Source organism: Melopsittacus undulatus, chromosome 1, assembly GCF_012275295.1.
Source record: "Melopsittacus undulatus isolate bMelUnd1 chromosome 1, bMelUnd1.mat.Z, whole genome shotgun sequence".
Taxonomy (NCBI): Eukaryota; Metazoa; Chordata; class Aves; order Psittaciformes; family Psittaculidae; genus Melopsittacus; species Melopsittacus undulatus.
The window spans coordinates 122,900,193-122,914,302 of record NC_047527.1 but is presented as its reverse complement, the minus strand read 5'-3'; the positions used below and the strand labels follow the sequence as shown (position 1 = coordinate 122,914,302).

The 14,110-nt window shown below is 38.4% G+C and overlaps 1 protein-coding gene across 3 annotated transcripts in view; it reads right to left on the bottom strand.

Moving 5' to 3' along the window:
- PPP1R9A (protein phosphatase 1 regulatory subunit 9A) overlaps nt 1-14,110 on the bottom strand; it is a 137,013-nt gene that overhangs the window by 20,441 nt on the left and 102,462 nt on the right. For 2 of the 3 annotated variants that reach the window (XM_005152917.4, XM_005152918.4), the window contains exons 7-11: nt 12,983-13,036; nt 10,431-10,660; nt 8,941-9,037; nt 8,639-8,807; nt 1,819-1,976 (exon numbers count right to left, since the gene is read on the bottom strand). In XM_005152917.4, coding sequence (XP_005152974.2) covers nt 1,819-1,976; nt 8,639-8,807; nt 8,941-9,037; nt 10,431-10,660; nt 12,983-13,036 — 708 coding nt within the window. Of the gene's footprint in view, nt 1-969; nt 1,271-1,818; nt 1,977-8,638; nt 8,808-8,940; nt 9,038-10,430; nt 10,661-12,982; nt 13,037-14,110 lie in introns of all 3 variants that reach the window. The other variant, XM_013130001.3, reaches the window with a different exon arrangement.

Below are 14,110 nucleotides of genomic sequence, written 5' to 3'. Positions count from 1 at the left end.
GGTGAAGAAAAACAAGTTATAAATAATGGCAAGTCTTTTCAGACACACACAGACAAACAAAAATCCTCAATAAATTGTTCTTTCCAGTTAATTTAAGTAAGGTAAAGTCTGTTATCAACCTATCCAGACCTATTCCCACAGTCCTGACTCATAAACAATTTTTATCACATATTTTGACTGATGTGACAGTTTGAGAATACAAGGTGCATAGCTAAGAATGCCGAAGCTGTGTAAAATGCTGTTTTTCACTTCACAAGGCATCTGAAAAGGAGGGCTCGGTATTCTGTGCTGTATCTTATTGTTAATGCCTTTAATAAACAGTGCCTGAGATGTGCACCTGAGCTGGGTAGGACTGCATGATGTTTTATCCAGCTTAAACTGAATTAAATAAATAACGATGGGGCCACCCCCCCAACAAATTCCTTTGTATTTTTTTCTGTAAATGGAGTCTCCAGACATTAACCTCTTGTCTGATCTCAGACTACGCTGCCTCTCAGCAATTAAAAGCCACAATCTGTTATTCTTGCTTTACACTCCTTTCCCCACCCTCCAAAAAAATCACCTAGCAGTGCCAAAATCACATAATTTGAACTAAGTACACTGTGTTAAGCATGTTTCTAATATAGAAAAGTTCCAAGGTCCAATAATTTTGTTGTTTTGGGTTATTTTTCAAACGAAATATGAGATTTTTCTTAAAGGCAACTTCCCCCTAGCTTTTTCAGCAATTTCTAACAAAGACAAAGCAAAACAAAACAGAAGAGGAAGGAAGCAGTTCCCGATCTCATTTTAAACTTTGTTCTCTTCTTTTACCATCATACAAGGTCATTTGTAATTTTCTGACCTCCAGATAGGCAACAGAAGTTACAAGATGATGGCCCTCTAGTTGCTAAGGTCCTACCACACAACAAAAGTTCACAAAGTAGATTGGAGCAAAACAATGCATCAATTTATTGTAAAAAACAGTAATACCTTTTTCCTGTGTAATATTCCTGCCAGATGGGTGATGCAAAGGAGATGCTTCAGAGCTGTGCCCAGATATTGAAGGAGAGGAAAGTGGAGTGTCCCCCCGAGCATGTGGGGAAAGAACACCTCCTTTGTGGTGCTGTCCTTCTTCTTGGTTTTCAGTTAGGTTGTCAAGTGAGATTGTTGCACTGCTAGCCACGGGGGAGAGGGAGGAAGCACCAGAATCTGATGCTGGTGAGGATGCTCTCATACATAAGGGCAGTGGTGATTTTGAAATGTGCATGGGACTACTGTAACTGTTTGATGGCTGTTGGCATAAGAGATTATAAAGCAGGTTATACCATTTAGTAACCAATCAGAGCAAGGTTTACTTTGAACATGCAGTTATTTTATTCATTATTTAGCCTTCTATTTGTATGAAACGCTTTAGCAATTCATGTTGTTACCTTTCGATATCACACACTGTTGTTTATTGGTATTTGCTTTCAGACAGAAGTCAGAATAGGACAAAACAGCAAGCGAACTGTTAACAAATTAACAAGTAGAGAAATGCACAATTCGAGTTCCTTTCACCTCCTGCATACAGGAAAAGACTCACTCTGTATTATAAAGCACACATGAATCAGAAAGCCCAGGATTCCTGTTGAAGAAACGAACATAAAAAACCCCAAAAACCAGGTGTGCTAACTCAAAGAAGACCAGACTCACACATCACTCAAGGACATTCAGACCATATTGTCCACAGAGGAATAAATACTGCCTGTGCTACAGTGAAAGGACAGAAGATGAAATAACTTATGGGGGAAATCTAGCACACCATAGGAAGCCTGAAAGAGAGGGTAGAGTCCTTCTCACCTTTCGTTCAAGGCTGTCCTCTCCATCAGTTGAACTGATGCTATCATACAGCCTTGTTCTAGAAGGCCTCTGACGCTTGTTCTTCACTGAAAGCTGAGCTCGAGTCTTCAGAGCTTTGGAGTCCAGTCTCTCCGTTTCTGGCACTGCTTCATTGAAATCTGTATGGAAACATGATTTGAAGCTATTTAACAGAAGAGTCTTTGACAACTTTTTCCTAACACGGGACCAACAGCAAATATTTAAAAATTCAAGAAATGATTCCCACTGCTATATGTAACCACACAAAACCAGCTGTGCTAGCCCAGAAAGCAGGTCCACTTGGATTCCCACAGAAGAACTTGCATGTGTATGGTCTGCAGAGAGTTCTCCTCTATCAGGGCATAAAGTGAAGGAATCCTCATCGTACTGCTCTTTGATGGACATTTCCCAGTATGTGGATGAAGATACCAATTTAAACTCAGGGGACTAATTCATTTCATTTATCCCTAAGCCTGCCCTTTTAAGCCACCTGAGGTGGAGGGACTGGATGGCCATTTTTTCCCACAGATTCCCCACAGAGCATTTTCCTTATTACTTCACCAGTTTTGTTGCTATTCCTCAAATTACAGAATAAATATATAGAGCAGTCCTCAGGCTGCCCTACTTTTTAACACAATCAGAATGGCTTACAAATTTATGGAATATGACTCATTCTCTCCTATACTGACTGTCCCCAGAAATAGCCTTGTCTAATACATGCAAAAGATGAGCAAGTGTATCTGCAGTTAGTAGCACACAGAGAGTGACACAGGTAGTATCAAAATAATCAGATAATCATTTGTGATTGGACTGATTTACAGGCAGCCTTTCACAGGATTACAAAAAATGTGTTAAATTAATTCCTTTGGACCTACAGTGAAACAGATTGCTTACTCTACCACTCTATCCCTCTCAGGAAGGGGAGAAAGTCCAATCCTCCACTGGATTCTGAGGTTGTCTGTTGTTCAAAGTTCTACATGACCTCAATTGCTCACCCCAATCCTTCTGTAAGTAAAAGTATCTCTTCCTTAGCACCTGGCACTCATTTCTTACTTCCTCCCTTGCCACACTGTCCTCAGAACCTTTTATTTTCTCTTGCAGATTCTTCTCTTGCATGCAGTTCCTTCAAACTCTTAAAATTTACATAAACCCTGGTAAACTTAAGTAAGACATCTCTGTCAGCACCAACCATCGTGGTCCCTCATACAAATGGATTGATCTAAGTGACCTAACACAAATAGGTCACTGAGCTCAAACAGATCACTCAGGGCACTCTGTTGCCTCCTTGCACTCAGATCACATTAGAAGACAATCTGCCAAGCCCCTTTCCTTAGGCAGGAGTCTAGAGAACACGATCATTACTGTGATTATCACCATCTACTACAGTTGTCTGGTTTCAGCTTTCCATCAGCAACATGTTTTGATAAAATCATTAGCAAGGAAGAACCTGCAAGTACTGAAAAAAATTTTCAATGCAACCAGCTGTTAAGTGATGCTGCACAAAATTTATGACAGTGAAAATGAAATGAAAATAATCCATCCAAAACGTTTACGAAAGGCATCCCAAATCACCGCTGCTCAAGGCAGGAATGGGAAGGCCATCATCTGTACAGGAGTGAAGGGACTCTGGTTCTCCCTGCTTAGAAAAATTACTATACTGTGTGGAGCAGGACATGGACTGTTAGATCTGTCATTATCCTGGTCTAACTGCAGTAAGGCACCAGTAATTATCCCAACAAAACCCAACAAAATGTCACCAGAAGTTTTGGGTGAAAGCCAGGAGATACACTCTTCTTAACTTCTGTAATTTCTGAACATCTGGGGTTTGCACAGATGTTGTTTTCTACCATATATGGTTAACAGAATGAAATGGGGGGAAAAATACCCAAAACCACAGTGCTCCAGTATTTTTATATACCATCAGAAAAGAGCTGGACACTCACTCTCATGCTTATTCACTGCTGCCTTTGTACATATAACTTTCTGCTAGAAAAATCCCCAAAACCTATTTCTTTGGTTTTGAAGGGAAAGCAGCTCCAAATCTTTCCCTTTTCATCTACTGTCCAAATACTGTTATGTCATTCATGAAAACTGGAGAAATATTTCATATAAAAAATAGAACAATAAAATCATCTTGCCTAAATTCAAAGCCAACCTATTTCTGAATTCTTGTGAGCAAAGTATACTAAACACTTCATATACGGCTTGCCTCTACAAACAGAGCTAATGCAACTGCACTTTACTCAGCCATCAATCATCCACTCGAATGAAATCTGAGTATTTCAGCGAGTTTAACATTGCACAAAGCTGCAGTAAGACAAAACATATTTTAAAAGGCGTTTTTGCAGTTTACAGCAGACAAGGAATAGATTCTTTATGGTTTTCACTTTTTCTCTTTTAATCCTCATAGTACAAATCAAACCAGAATCCATCAAACTTACTTCTCTGGAGTATTCACAACACACTAATTAGAAGCCAATCTTACAAGCATTTTTGCTTTAAACAACTATAACCAGAGTAATCTCAGCCTCACTGAAGCCAGTAAAAAACACTGACCAACTTGAGCAAACCTGGAATTCTTCTCAGTGCTTCCCACATCATCCTGACCTTCAGTCTCAGAAAATGTCATTTCACCAAGAGTGGAAGCAACTCAGTGACTTTCCACCACCCAAATGAAGAGCTCTTGCTCTTCCTCTTGCCATCACAAACCACTGGCTCAGAGTCCTGCAGGATTTGGACTGCAGCTTGCTCATTCAAATGACTGACCCAATAGACACGATCCAATTTCAGACGGACACTCTGACCTCTTTCCCTGTTGGTCATTTTCTACTGTTCCAGTCCATCAGTATGCACAGACAGAAGTGTGTAAATGCTCAACCAGGGAAATGTAAGAAGCAGAACCAGATGGCTGGACAAAGGCATGGATGGTGTGGGGTCTGCCATATCAGCAGTAATGATCTGTCAGTTCAGCTCAAACTGTCTCTTGATATCACAGCCGCATGTTGAGCTAGTATGCCTGCAAATAACTGAGGGGTAACACTTCTTCAAGCCCATTTTTATTTTTGCAGATTTATGTCGTCTTAAAGCACTGCAAAGACTTCCAGTACCATGTTCTGCTTTTCTTCCTTGTGTATGAGTTAAATTCTACATTCAGATGACACTACAGAATCATTAGCATTATCTGACTTGTAATTATGCTTCCATTGCAAGTACTTCATATGATAACTGCATGCTGTCATGACTTGAACTGCTTGTATTTGCTCTTTCAGATGTACACACTTCCATACATCCCTTCCTTTCACTTCTGAAATTATGCAAACTACCGACACAGCACTGCAAATGGTTACTCACACAAGTGGTCAAACAAAATACCACCTGGGCTCCCTCCTCCACTGAGCTGGGCTGCTTGCACTCAATGGCTACTCTCTGTTGTGCTGCAAGTACGTGACCATGGTTTGACCTTGCAAAATGCAACTCTCTCAGCATTCAGCAGGGGTTTCCCTCCTTCACACACCACAGCTGCATTTAAACTGGGCTCCCATCATTGGGTCATGTGGATCTGGACTCGAGCCACAGCCCATGAACAGACTTCCCTGCTTGCCCTGAGAGCTGCCTCACCACCATGAGCTTTCCTGGGATCCCAGTTGACCCTGATTTCCATCACTGGACCTGCACTGCTTGCTATGCTTGGGTGCACTGAGACTGGGCTGCTCTTGGGTGGTCTCCCCCAAAGCCACATGTGCTGTCACCCTCAGTCCTAGCTCCCTCTTCTGCAGAGAGCTGCTGGCCCTCGCTGTTCCCCAGCACAAACATGCACCCTGCATGTTTCCCTAGGAATCTTGCAACCCACTGGGAAGCCTTACAAATCTCCCACATAAAGTCCTAACAGGTTTTATATTGCTCTCAGAGATGAGGTAAATCACACTTCCTTTCAGCAGGTATTTTGTCACTTGACTCCAATGGGCTTCCATCTGAATTATTTCAATACCACTGTGGAGCAGGAAACAGCTCACCTGTCCTCTTACTGTTTTTCCATTTACAGGCTGATAGACTTTAAAATCTCCTCCTGTGAACTGATGCATCCCTGGGTTTCCCAAGGCACCCAGAAAGTATAGCCATCAGAGCAGCTTGAACAGGCATTTACACAGAGATGAGCAAATACCGTCAAAGTCAGCATCAGCACTGTGCTATTTAGATTTCAGATCACTGACTTCTTCCAGTAAACAGCTTGATTCTCTACTGCAGACACAGCTCATAATCACTAAACCAGAAAACTACAATGACTTTATTTATTTTTCTGGAATCTCAGAATAAATCATCTATTTGTAAAAGAAACACAGTCCTTAAGCTTCTATAGCATTCCCTAGCAAAGGAAAGGAAGAACTCTGTGTGTGCCACAATGGTTTTGATTTCCTAACTTCCACTGACATTACTGGCAACCCCTCAAACTCAGTATGAAGTTACATTACAGCCTGAGGAGTCATACAGTCTGGCACAATGCTAAACACGGCTGGAGCACTGCAGCATCAGGGACAGCTATGCTCATACATATGCAACTGTCAAGTCACATCCATTATTTCTTCCCAAAATTTATTACCATGCAAAAATGTAATAAAAACCTCAGATCACACTGAAGTAAAAAACATACTTGGTATCATTTTAATCAAAATATGTGTTTCTTATATAACCTGATTTTTTGAGGGAAGACAGACATGCAAACTTCAGAACAAAAATTAGGGGATGGGGCTGTGTACATGCAGTCCCACCCCACAATCCTAATTCCAAGGCCTAATAAAGCAGTGTGTGTTACACTAGATAGACAAAAGCCAGGAAAGAGACTGGAGCACTTGTGCGGATGTCACAGAATGCACAACACAATGCACCTGGAGGAACTCTGCTCACTCTCCAAAGACATCATGGACATCTCCCTGCCCTTTATAGCTCCTCTGCAAACATCCATGGGTTGATTACTAAACACACAAACTATTTGTCACTGGTATTATTAAACAATGGTAAGTCTTTTTCTTAAAAGGCTCACACAAGGGTGATATGGAGACACAGGCTCTTTGTCTGCAGAGCAAGTATCACTGCATTACAGTCTGACACAGACTTCAGAGACTCTGATAGAGAATTTACTGCAAAAGTATATGGAAGTCAAATACTGCTACAGAATATTTAGGGATTTATTTAGCAGAGATTTAATGCTGTACAAAGAATTTTCAAAGTTTGAGAAAAAATGTTACAATTTATTATTTTTTTTACATGTAGAAATTCCTGAATTTCAGCTCTGGAGCCATAGATGTGTGTTGACATTGTTACAATGGTAAGTGTAAACATGAGTTTTGTGAGTCAGGTAAAGAAAACACACTTTCCTCTCCTGATGCAAATTAATGAAAGGGGTTTTGTTCATAGCATTGCTAAGTATTAAATATTTTGTAACAATTACTGAGTCTCTTTGTGGCAGAAATAAAGACTTTCTTGTCATCCTGACCATTCAGGAGGTTTTAGTATAATAAAGACTTGCTAGAAAGAAAGAGCTCTTGGAAACCAACTCAAGGTCTGCAGATCACCTAAATACTGTTTCAGCAGGACTAGCCCTTTTTTTTTTTTACACATATTTTGTTGAAAATGTAATTCATGTCAATTGGTTTGCAGAGCGATATTGTTTGGGTCCACACATGAAATAACTGCTGAAACATCAATTTTATTATAACACCTCTGTGCTTGATAGAAATTAATTTTGCTGTTAATGTAATGCCTTTTTTTTATTTTAACCAGAGAAATAAGAAATATTATTGTTTATTTAAAATCAAACTGTATAGGAATAGAGTCTGGTGGTTCCCTGTCAGAATCCCAACACCTCCGATACCTCATTCCACAGATGTTACCAAACAGACAGTAAGTACTGCTCTTGTTCCAAACAATTTTATTCCACAGCTGTGGACCTAAAATTGGCTTCAATTCTGCAACTACTTTCAAAGTGAGGAGCTACTCACAATTAGAGAACTTTAACTGAAGCTGCAGTTATCTGTATATTTTCACTGGCACAGCCTGAAAAATGGGAACAATCTTTCCTATGCAATAGAAGTAAAGATTACAGTCACCCTACTGACATCTTCTCTCCAGATCTCACTGCTGCAACAAATTGTTTTGGTTCTTTGGTAATGCAGAATGAAGTCTTACAAGTCTTAATATGTAAATCAGGCTGTGCTATAGCTGAACAAGATATTTAAATCTTATTCAGATTACTTAATAGCTTACGCACTAGCAAATAATTTGCATTCACAGAAGGCTCCATCCTGAGAAATGGTGAGTGCCACCCACATGGTTTCTTCTGATGTTTGTACCAAGGTGAGATCAGAACCTGCAGAGATCTGCTCAAAATGATGGATTTAACATTGTTTTTCTCATTCTGGTAACTTTGTTCTTGTGAGACCTTTGGTGGTTGAGTAATTAAGGACAAATTTAGGAACACAGGAGAGAAGACAGTTTTCTCCTACTTTATTAACATATCAGAAGTGTCAAACTAAGCCTAAATGTTGATGGCATCCCACTGGAAGCCTTAAGGAATAAATAATGCTCTTTGCTTTATTAGCACTTAGTAATTTCCATTTCTGTAAGAATATACAATGTACAGCTATTCTGGGACACTGTATTGGCATTATTTGGTATAATCCTGCTATATCTGTCACTAGATAATTGGAAAAAAAAATCCCTGTGCTATTGTTTCTTCTAAATCCTAAACGGTAACCATGCTATTTACATATGTATTAATAAGAATTATAGCTTGGTTCAAACAAACCTTGACTTAATCCATCCAGACACACTTGCTTAGTATCCAGATTTTCCACTGGATCTCCTCTAGAAACTTCTCCAAAAGATGTCTGCCTTTCAAAAATGTTGTTGTTATTGTTAACCTGGCTCCCATTTTGCTTCATTAGCCTGAAAACTTCTGATTCCAAGTCTCGTATCTGAAAGAAAGAAATATAACACAATGTTACCCATAACACACACACCCGTCTACTTACAGATGGTTCCCCCCCAACCCAGGAATATCAGACAGAATTGTCTCATTGTTCAAGCATAACAGTAAATACTACTCACACGAGCTTGTAAGCCTTGAACCTCTGCAAGATGTGCTTTCTCCAAATCTTCTATTTTCTTTCGTTCAGCTTCCTGGCGTTTGATGAAGTCAAGTTCTCTTAGGAAAAAAAAAAAGATGTATTTGCTGTCATCAAAGCAATCCGATTCAAACAGAAAATAAAATGATCTGATGCATCTTATGCTAGCATCAGAAAAATCTGTCCTTAAATAATTTATTACTAATCTAGTAATGAGTATGAAACTACTATTAGGAAAAAACTGAACAATTTAGCTGAAGTGAATATGCTAGGTGAAGATATTAAAATGGTAAGAGGAATTCTTCTGCGTGGAAAAAAATTGCAGTTGTTGTAATTGATAATCAAAACAGTTAAAAAATAAACTTATTTTCATAATCTGTATTTACAAATGAAAACTGTTAGCTTAGTTTGTGCTCTTTTCTGTTGTAGGAAATAGAGAAAATCTCTGTTTTGGTAGGGTATGACTGCATTCCTTCACAGAAAGGACATCCATAAGTTTCCAGGTACAAATCTAGTTTTCTAGTAAGCTATAAGGAGATCTGTAGGGGATCTTAGAAGTCTGAAAAAGTTAAAAACAACTGACTAGACTTTTTACTAATATAAAGCAGAATAACAACAGAAAGGCTATCCAAGCTCATTCTTGCTGTTTTCCATATTTCTTTTTATTTTGAAAATCTAAGATGTTTGTGACAGAGAGCACACAATATGCCAGATAGTTCTGGAACAGTCACAAAATCCCAAGCTGTGTAATGACGTTTTGACTATTTAAACCCCTTTTTAGTGGGACAGGATATTCCCAGTTGTCACTTGACAGTGCTGTACATTTTTGTTTTCTTCTTTAAATGAGCACATTTCAGCAGAAAATGGAAATGTTGCTGCAAAAAAAAAACAAACCCAACAACCAAACCAATAACAACGAGGGGAATGGAAGCTGTTACAGAAATATAAGATGCTATTGTTCTTGCTAGCCAATAGGGAGAGGGGACCATATGAAACAGAGGGGGGCAGGTAATCATCAGTTAGCTCAACTCAGCTCAAATATTCTTGGCATCTACAAAAAGAAAAATAAAATGTAAAATGTAACAAAACAATTTTCTTCCTGATGTACATGAGAACACAGCAGGAGTGAATCCAGCTGACACAATACCAATATAAATTGCTGCAACCTTGACAATCAAATGCTCTTGGTTGTTTGCTATCACATTGAGTATTCACTAACTTTCCAAGCTGGAATACTACAGACTAGGTCTTTATTTGGTTATAGAATTATTTGTCAGTAATACTAAATTAATACTTGAGCACTACTAACATTTTGCCGTAATAAAGAGCCTACGTTTTTCATGAAATAAAGGTGAAAAAATAGTGTTTACCTTACAAGTGTTTAATAGCGAGTTTCATATTTCAAAATACATCACATACATGTTTCCTATATGACCACTAAGTCATTTGCTGAGCCTGGCGTAGGCTGCTTACTTTTGCTGAAAATCCTTGATTAATTTCTTTGCCTTGTTATATTTCTTCTCCAGAGCCTGATACTGGCTTTGCGTCTCCTTGAGGTGCTCATTCACTGTGTGACACAGGGTTTGTGCCTCAATCCAATAACTCTCTAATTTCATCATCCTCTCCTTATTCTCCTCAATGTTCTGCTGGAGCTGGGTCTTCTCCAATTCCCACCTCACCTTCTCATTCTCAGCAGTCTGCAGCTGAATAAAAGAGTAGAGATGCAGTCAGTAAAAAGCTGCAAAGCAGAGCCTCATAGTTCAGGATTAATTCAAACAACACAAAATAGTGAAAATCTGTGAATTAATAACAGTGGAAAGAGCATCCTAGGGCAAAGAAAACAGGCTGACACATACATAGGAGCGAAGTAGAACCTTTGCTCTGTGTTCCAGTGCAGCCCCTATGCTTCTCTGCATTATACTAACACACTTCAAAATGGCAATAGTGGAGTATTCAGGCAAACAGTGGCATTAATCAGTCAGCACTGGGGATGCATTTTGCTCTGAGCATGGGGCTCAGGTGTTATAAAACTCATACACTTCCATAAAATGATGAAATTTTTTATTTTGGGGAGAATCTGATTTTGAGGTTCTGTATTTGATTTAAGAACAATTTAGAAAGCAACAGGAGAAAAAGCCAATTGCAACTAATCTATCTGCTTTTTTACCCGAGTTAGAAATTCTATTGAATTTTTACAATGTCTGCTTTCCTGACATAATCTTCCTTAATCTAGAAAGCCAGATAAAAGATGGAGCATAATTCGAAATTTAACATCAGGTCACAACTTGAGAGTCTTTTTTTTCATTTAAGCAAGCACAGAGTTTTGCATCCAATACTGAAACTATGCCAGAACTATTATGAGGACAAAGAGAATCTGTTACAAATATATCACTCTTGTTTTCTTTAAACTTGCTTACTGAGTTGTAAGGAGCAGATGTGAAAGGGAAAAACGTCCTTGCTGTTGAAGATTTCAGGTGCTAATCCTGCTAAACACAGCTCTGCGTAACCAGTGCCGTTCCACTGATAGTTCCACTGTTTGGCACCAACAGAGCCTTATGATCTCCTACAGGGGACCTCAAAGAAGTCTGAATTTTACTGCTGCATTTATAGTAAATGTTATCTCCTTCACTAGATCGTTTTGTTACAGTTTTTCATGTTAGTCTTCTCACTTCCCAAATGAAGCTAGCTATGGGTTTCAAAGTTTGGTACTGGATAAAGGTAGGGTTGTTCAGCAGCTTGTATATTTTAGCTCCCAGAATTTATAGAAACAAAAAATGCCTTAACATCACTGTTTACTTATCAAGACTGTTTAATTTACTCTTGGCAGTTCCTCAAGCATCATTAATAGTATACACACAAAGAAAATAACTTGTTTTGCATTTTTTTCAGTAATATACCTAAACTAGCCACATTTTCTTCAGCTCTATTGAAAACACTAGGGAAAGAAGTCCAACACAAAAAGGTAGAAAAACCTGAGTCTAGCAAATGGGTTTGCACAGATGAATGTTTACACCCACACATCATTGCCATCAAGTCAGTGGGGCTCGGCACAATCCCAAAGGATTCACCGTGTGGCTCCGATTCCTAGAGAGGAACTGGAAAGCATAGGAAGAAAGATTTCCGACTTTATGAACAGGAACAACACAACAGAAATTGTCCTTACAGAAAATAGTTGCACTTTGAATTTGTTTTTAATGATAATTTATGCAGATTTGACAAAATCTATGCAAATACATGGTGGTTGCAAATGTTGCTAGAAACAAATAATCTAAAATCTTTTTCTGAAGTACAATTTTCTCTTTTTTTCATTTCCTTTATAATAAGAGAAGGATGTCATTATAAAACCTAATATTACTCAACAACTGAATTATCAGTTGACTTCCCATAAAGGTTATCCTAATACAGAAAATAGTATTCCTTTTTATTGCTATAGCAAATTCAATCTAACAACTAGCAATCGATTGTGAGACAATGTTTTCTGTTAAATCGATAAGCTTTTTCCTTTCTAGAGTATCTTTTAAAGAATACTGCAACAATATGAAACAGCACCTTCTGTGTATAAAAAGCAATTTCTATTAAATACTTTGAAATAATTTAGAGAGTTTTTTAAATGTCAAAAAACATGAAACTAGCATAAACAGGAAACTTTAACATCACTGGTAAATAAATAACTTACTAACTTAGACTTGAATATTCAATCCAAATATAATTTAAAAACCTGAGAAAATGCATTAGAATTGTAAAATTATAAATCTGCCATTTAGTCATTATGATACCCCTAAAAATGTACGTTTAATCGAAGCTACACAAGTTGGCAGTTTCTCTGAATAGCAGCACTTAAGATTTTACTTGAAACTTTGAATAAAGAATATACACTGAGATAAGATTTAGCTGAGCTCCTGTGCTTCTTAATCAGCCTTTAATAAAGATGTTGACTTCTCCATCCACATAAAGATACACATGTTCAGATTTGATTTTGCACGAGAGGAAAAAACAGCATGTATGAACCATATATTGATTCTTACCTTTGTCTTCAGCTTCTGAATTTCAGCCTCTGTAACTGCATGTTTGATCTGCAACTAAAATTGAAAATATAAAATAAACAAGTGAAGTCACAGAGAGTACTCCAATATTTTTAAAGCCTGTGCTGCAAGTTGAATACCTTTTACATAGCAGAAGGCCTTGAAGAGTGCTGCACTGCAGTAGATTGTAAATTAAAATGTCTAGCTTGCAAAATGACTCAGTCTGTGCAACCTAATTAAAGTTAGGATGCCGTCTAACCACTCATAATTTCAAATCAGAACATCCAATCTGTTTAGAAAAACCAAATGTCTTCTGCTTAGGGAAAAAAAAAAAAAGGAAAAAGATGTTATCCTGCTGGGCTTTGCTCTCCTCTGATGTGAATGTGAAATACGTCCCAGTGCTGCCAGGAAGTCCCATTGCATTGATAAAAGCAGGCACAGTACAAAAAAGCAAATATGGAAATAAGTGATTTAACATCTCAGGAAGTCGGGAAACCTTGAGGGAAAATTCCACACATTTATTTCATGCAAGAAAAACGATAAACTGATGCTATCCTTCTCCACCATTAGCTGGAGTGATCTGCTCAAGCTAGCTAATCTCAATTGAGAGCTGTTACATGGGGAAACTGTTAAAACCAGCAAACGGTATTCAAGCACACAAAATGATTGCAAGTAGATTAACAGCCCAGGCAGTGCGCTAAAGGTTGTAGTTACATTATAAAACAGCATGCCACAATAGCAGTGGATCTGTACAGTGAAAGGGTTGGTGCTGAGGACTTTGCATCCACCTGCACACTTCCCAGGGGAATTTCTTTTGGACTAACCTATGTTAGCCTGATCCTGTGGAGTGAATACTCCTTAGCTCTTTGTATGTATTAGGAAATGCCAAAATCTTTAGTTTTACCCTAAAGGTCTGCTATTAACAGGCTTCCAGAACACTCTGAAGAACAAATCAGACAACAGCATCAACAGCATAACCCTAATACAAGTGGAAATGATCATGCACATGCACCCAATCCTACTCTGCACCCAAATCCCTGCTGCTCTATTATTTAAAGCAGGCAGTATGGACAAACTTCTGACAGGCCCCCAAAACATTATCTAATGCATTGTTTAATCTGAATGAGTGAC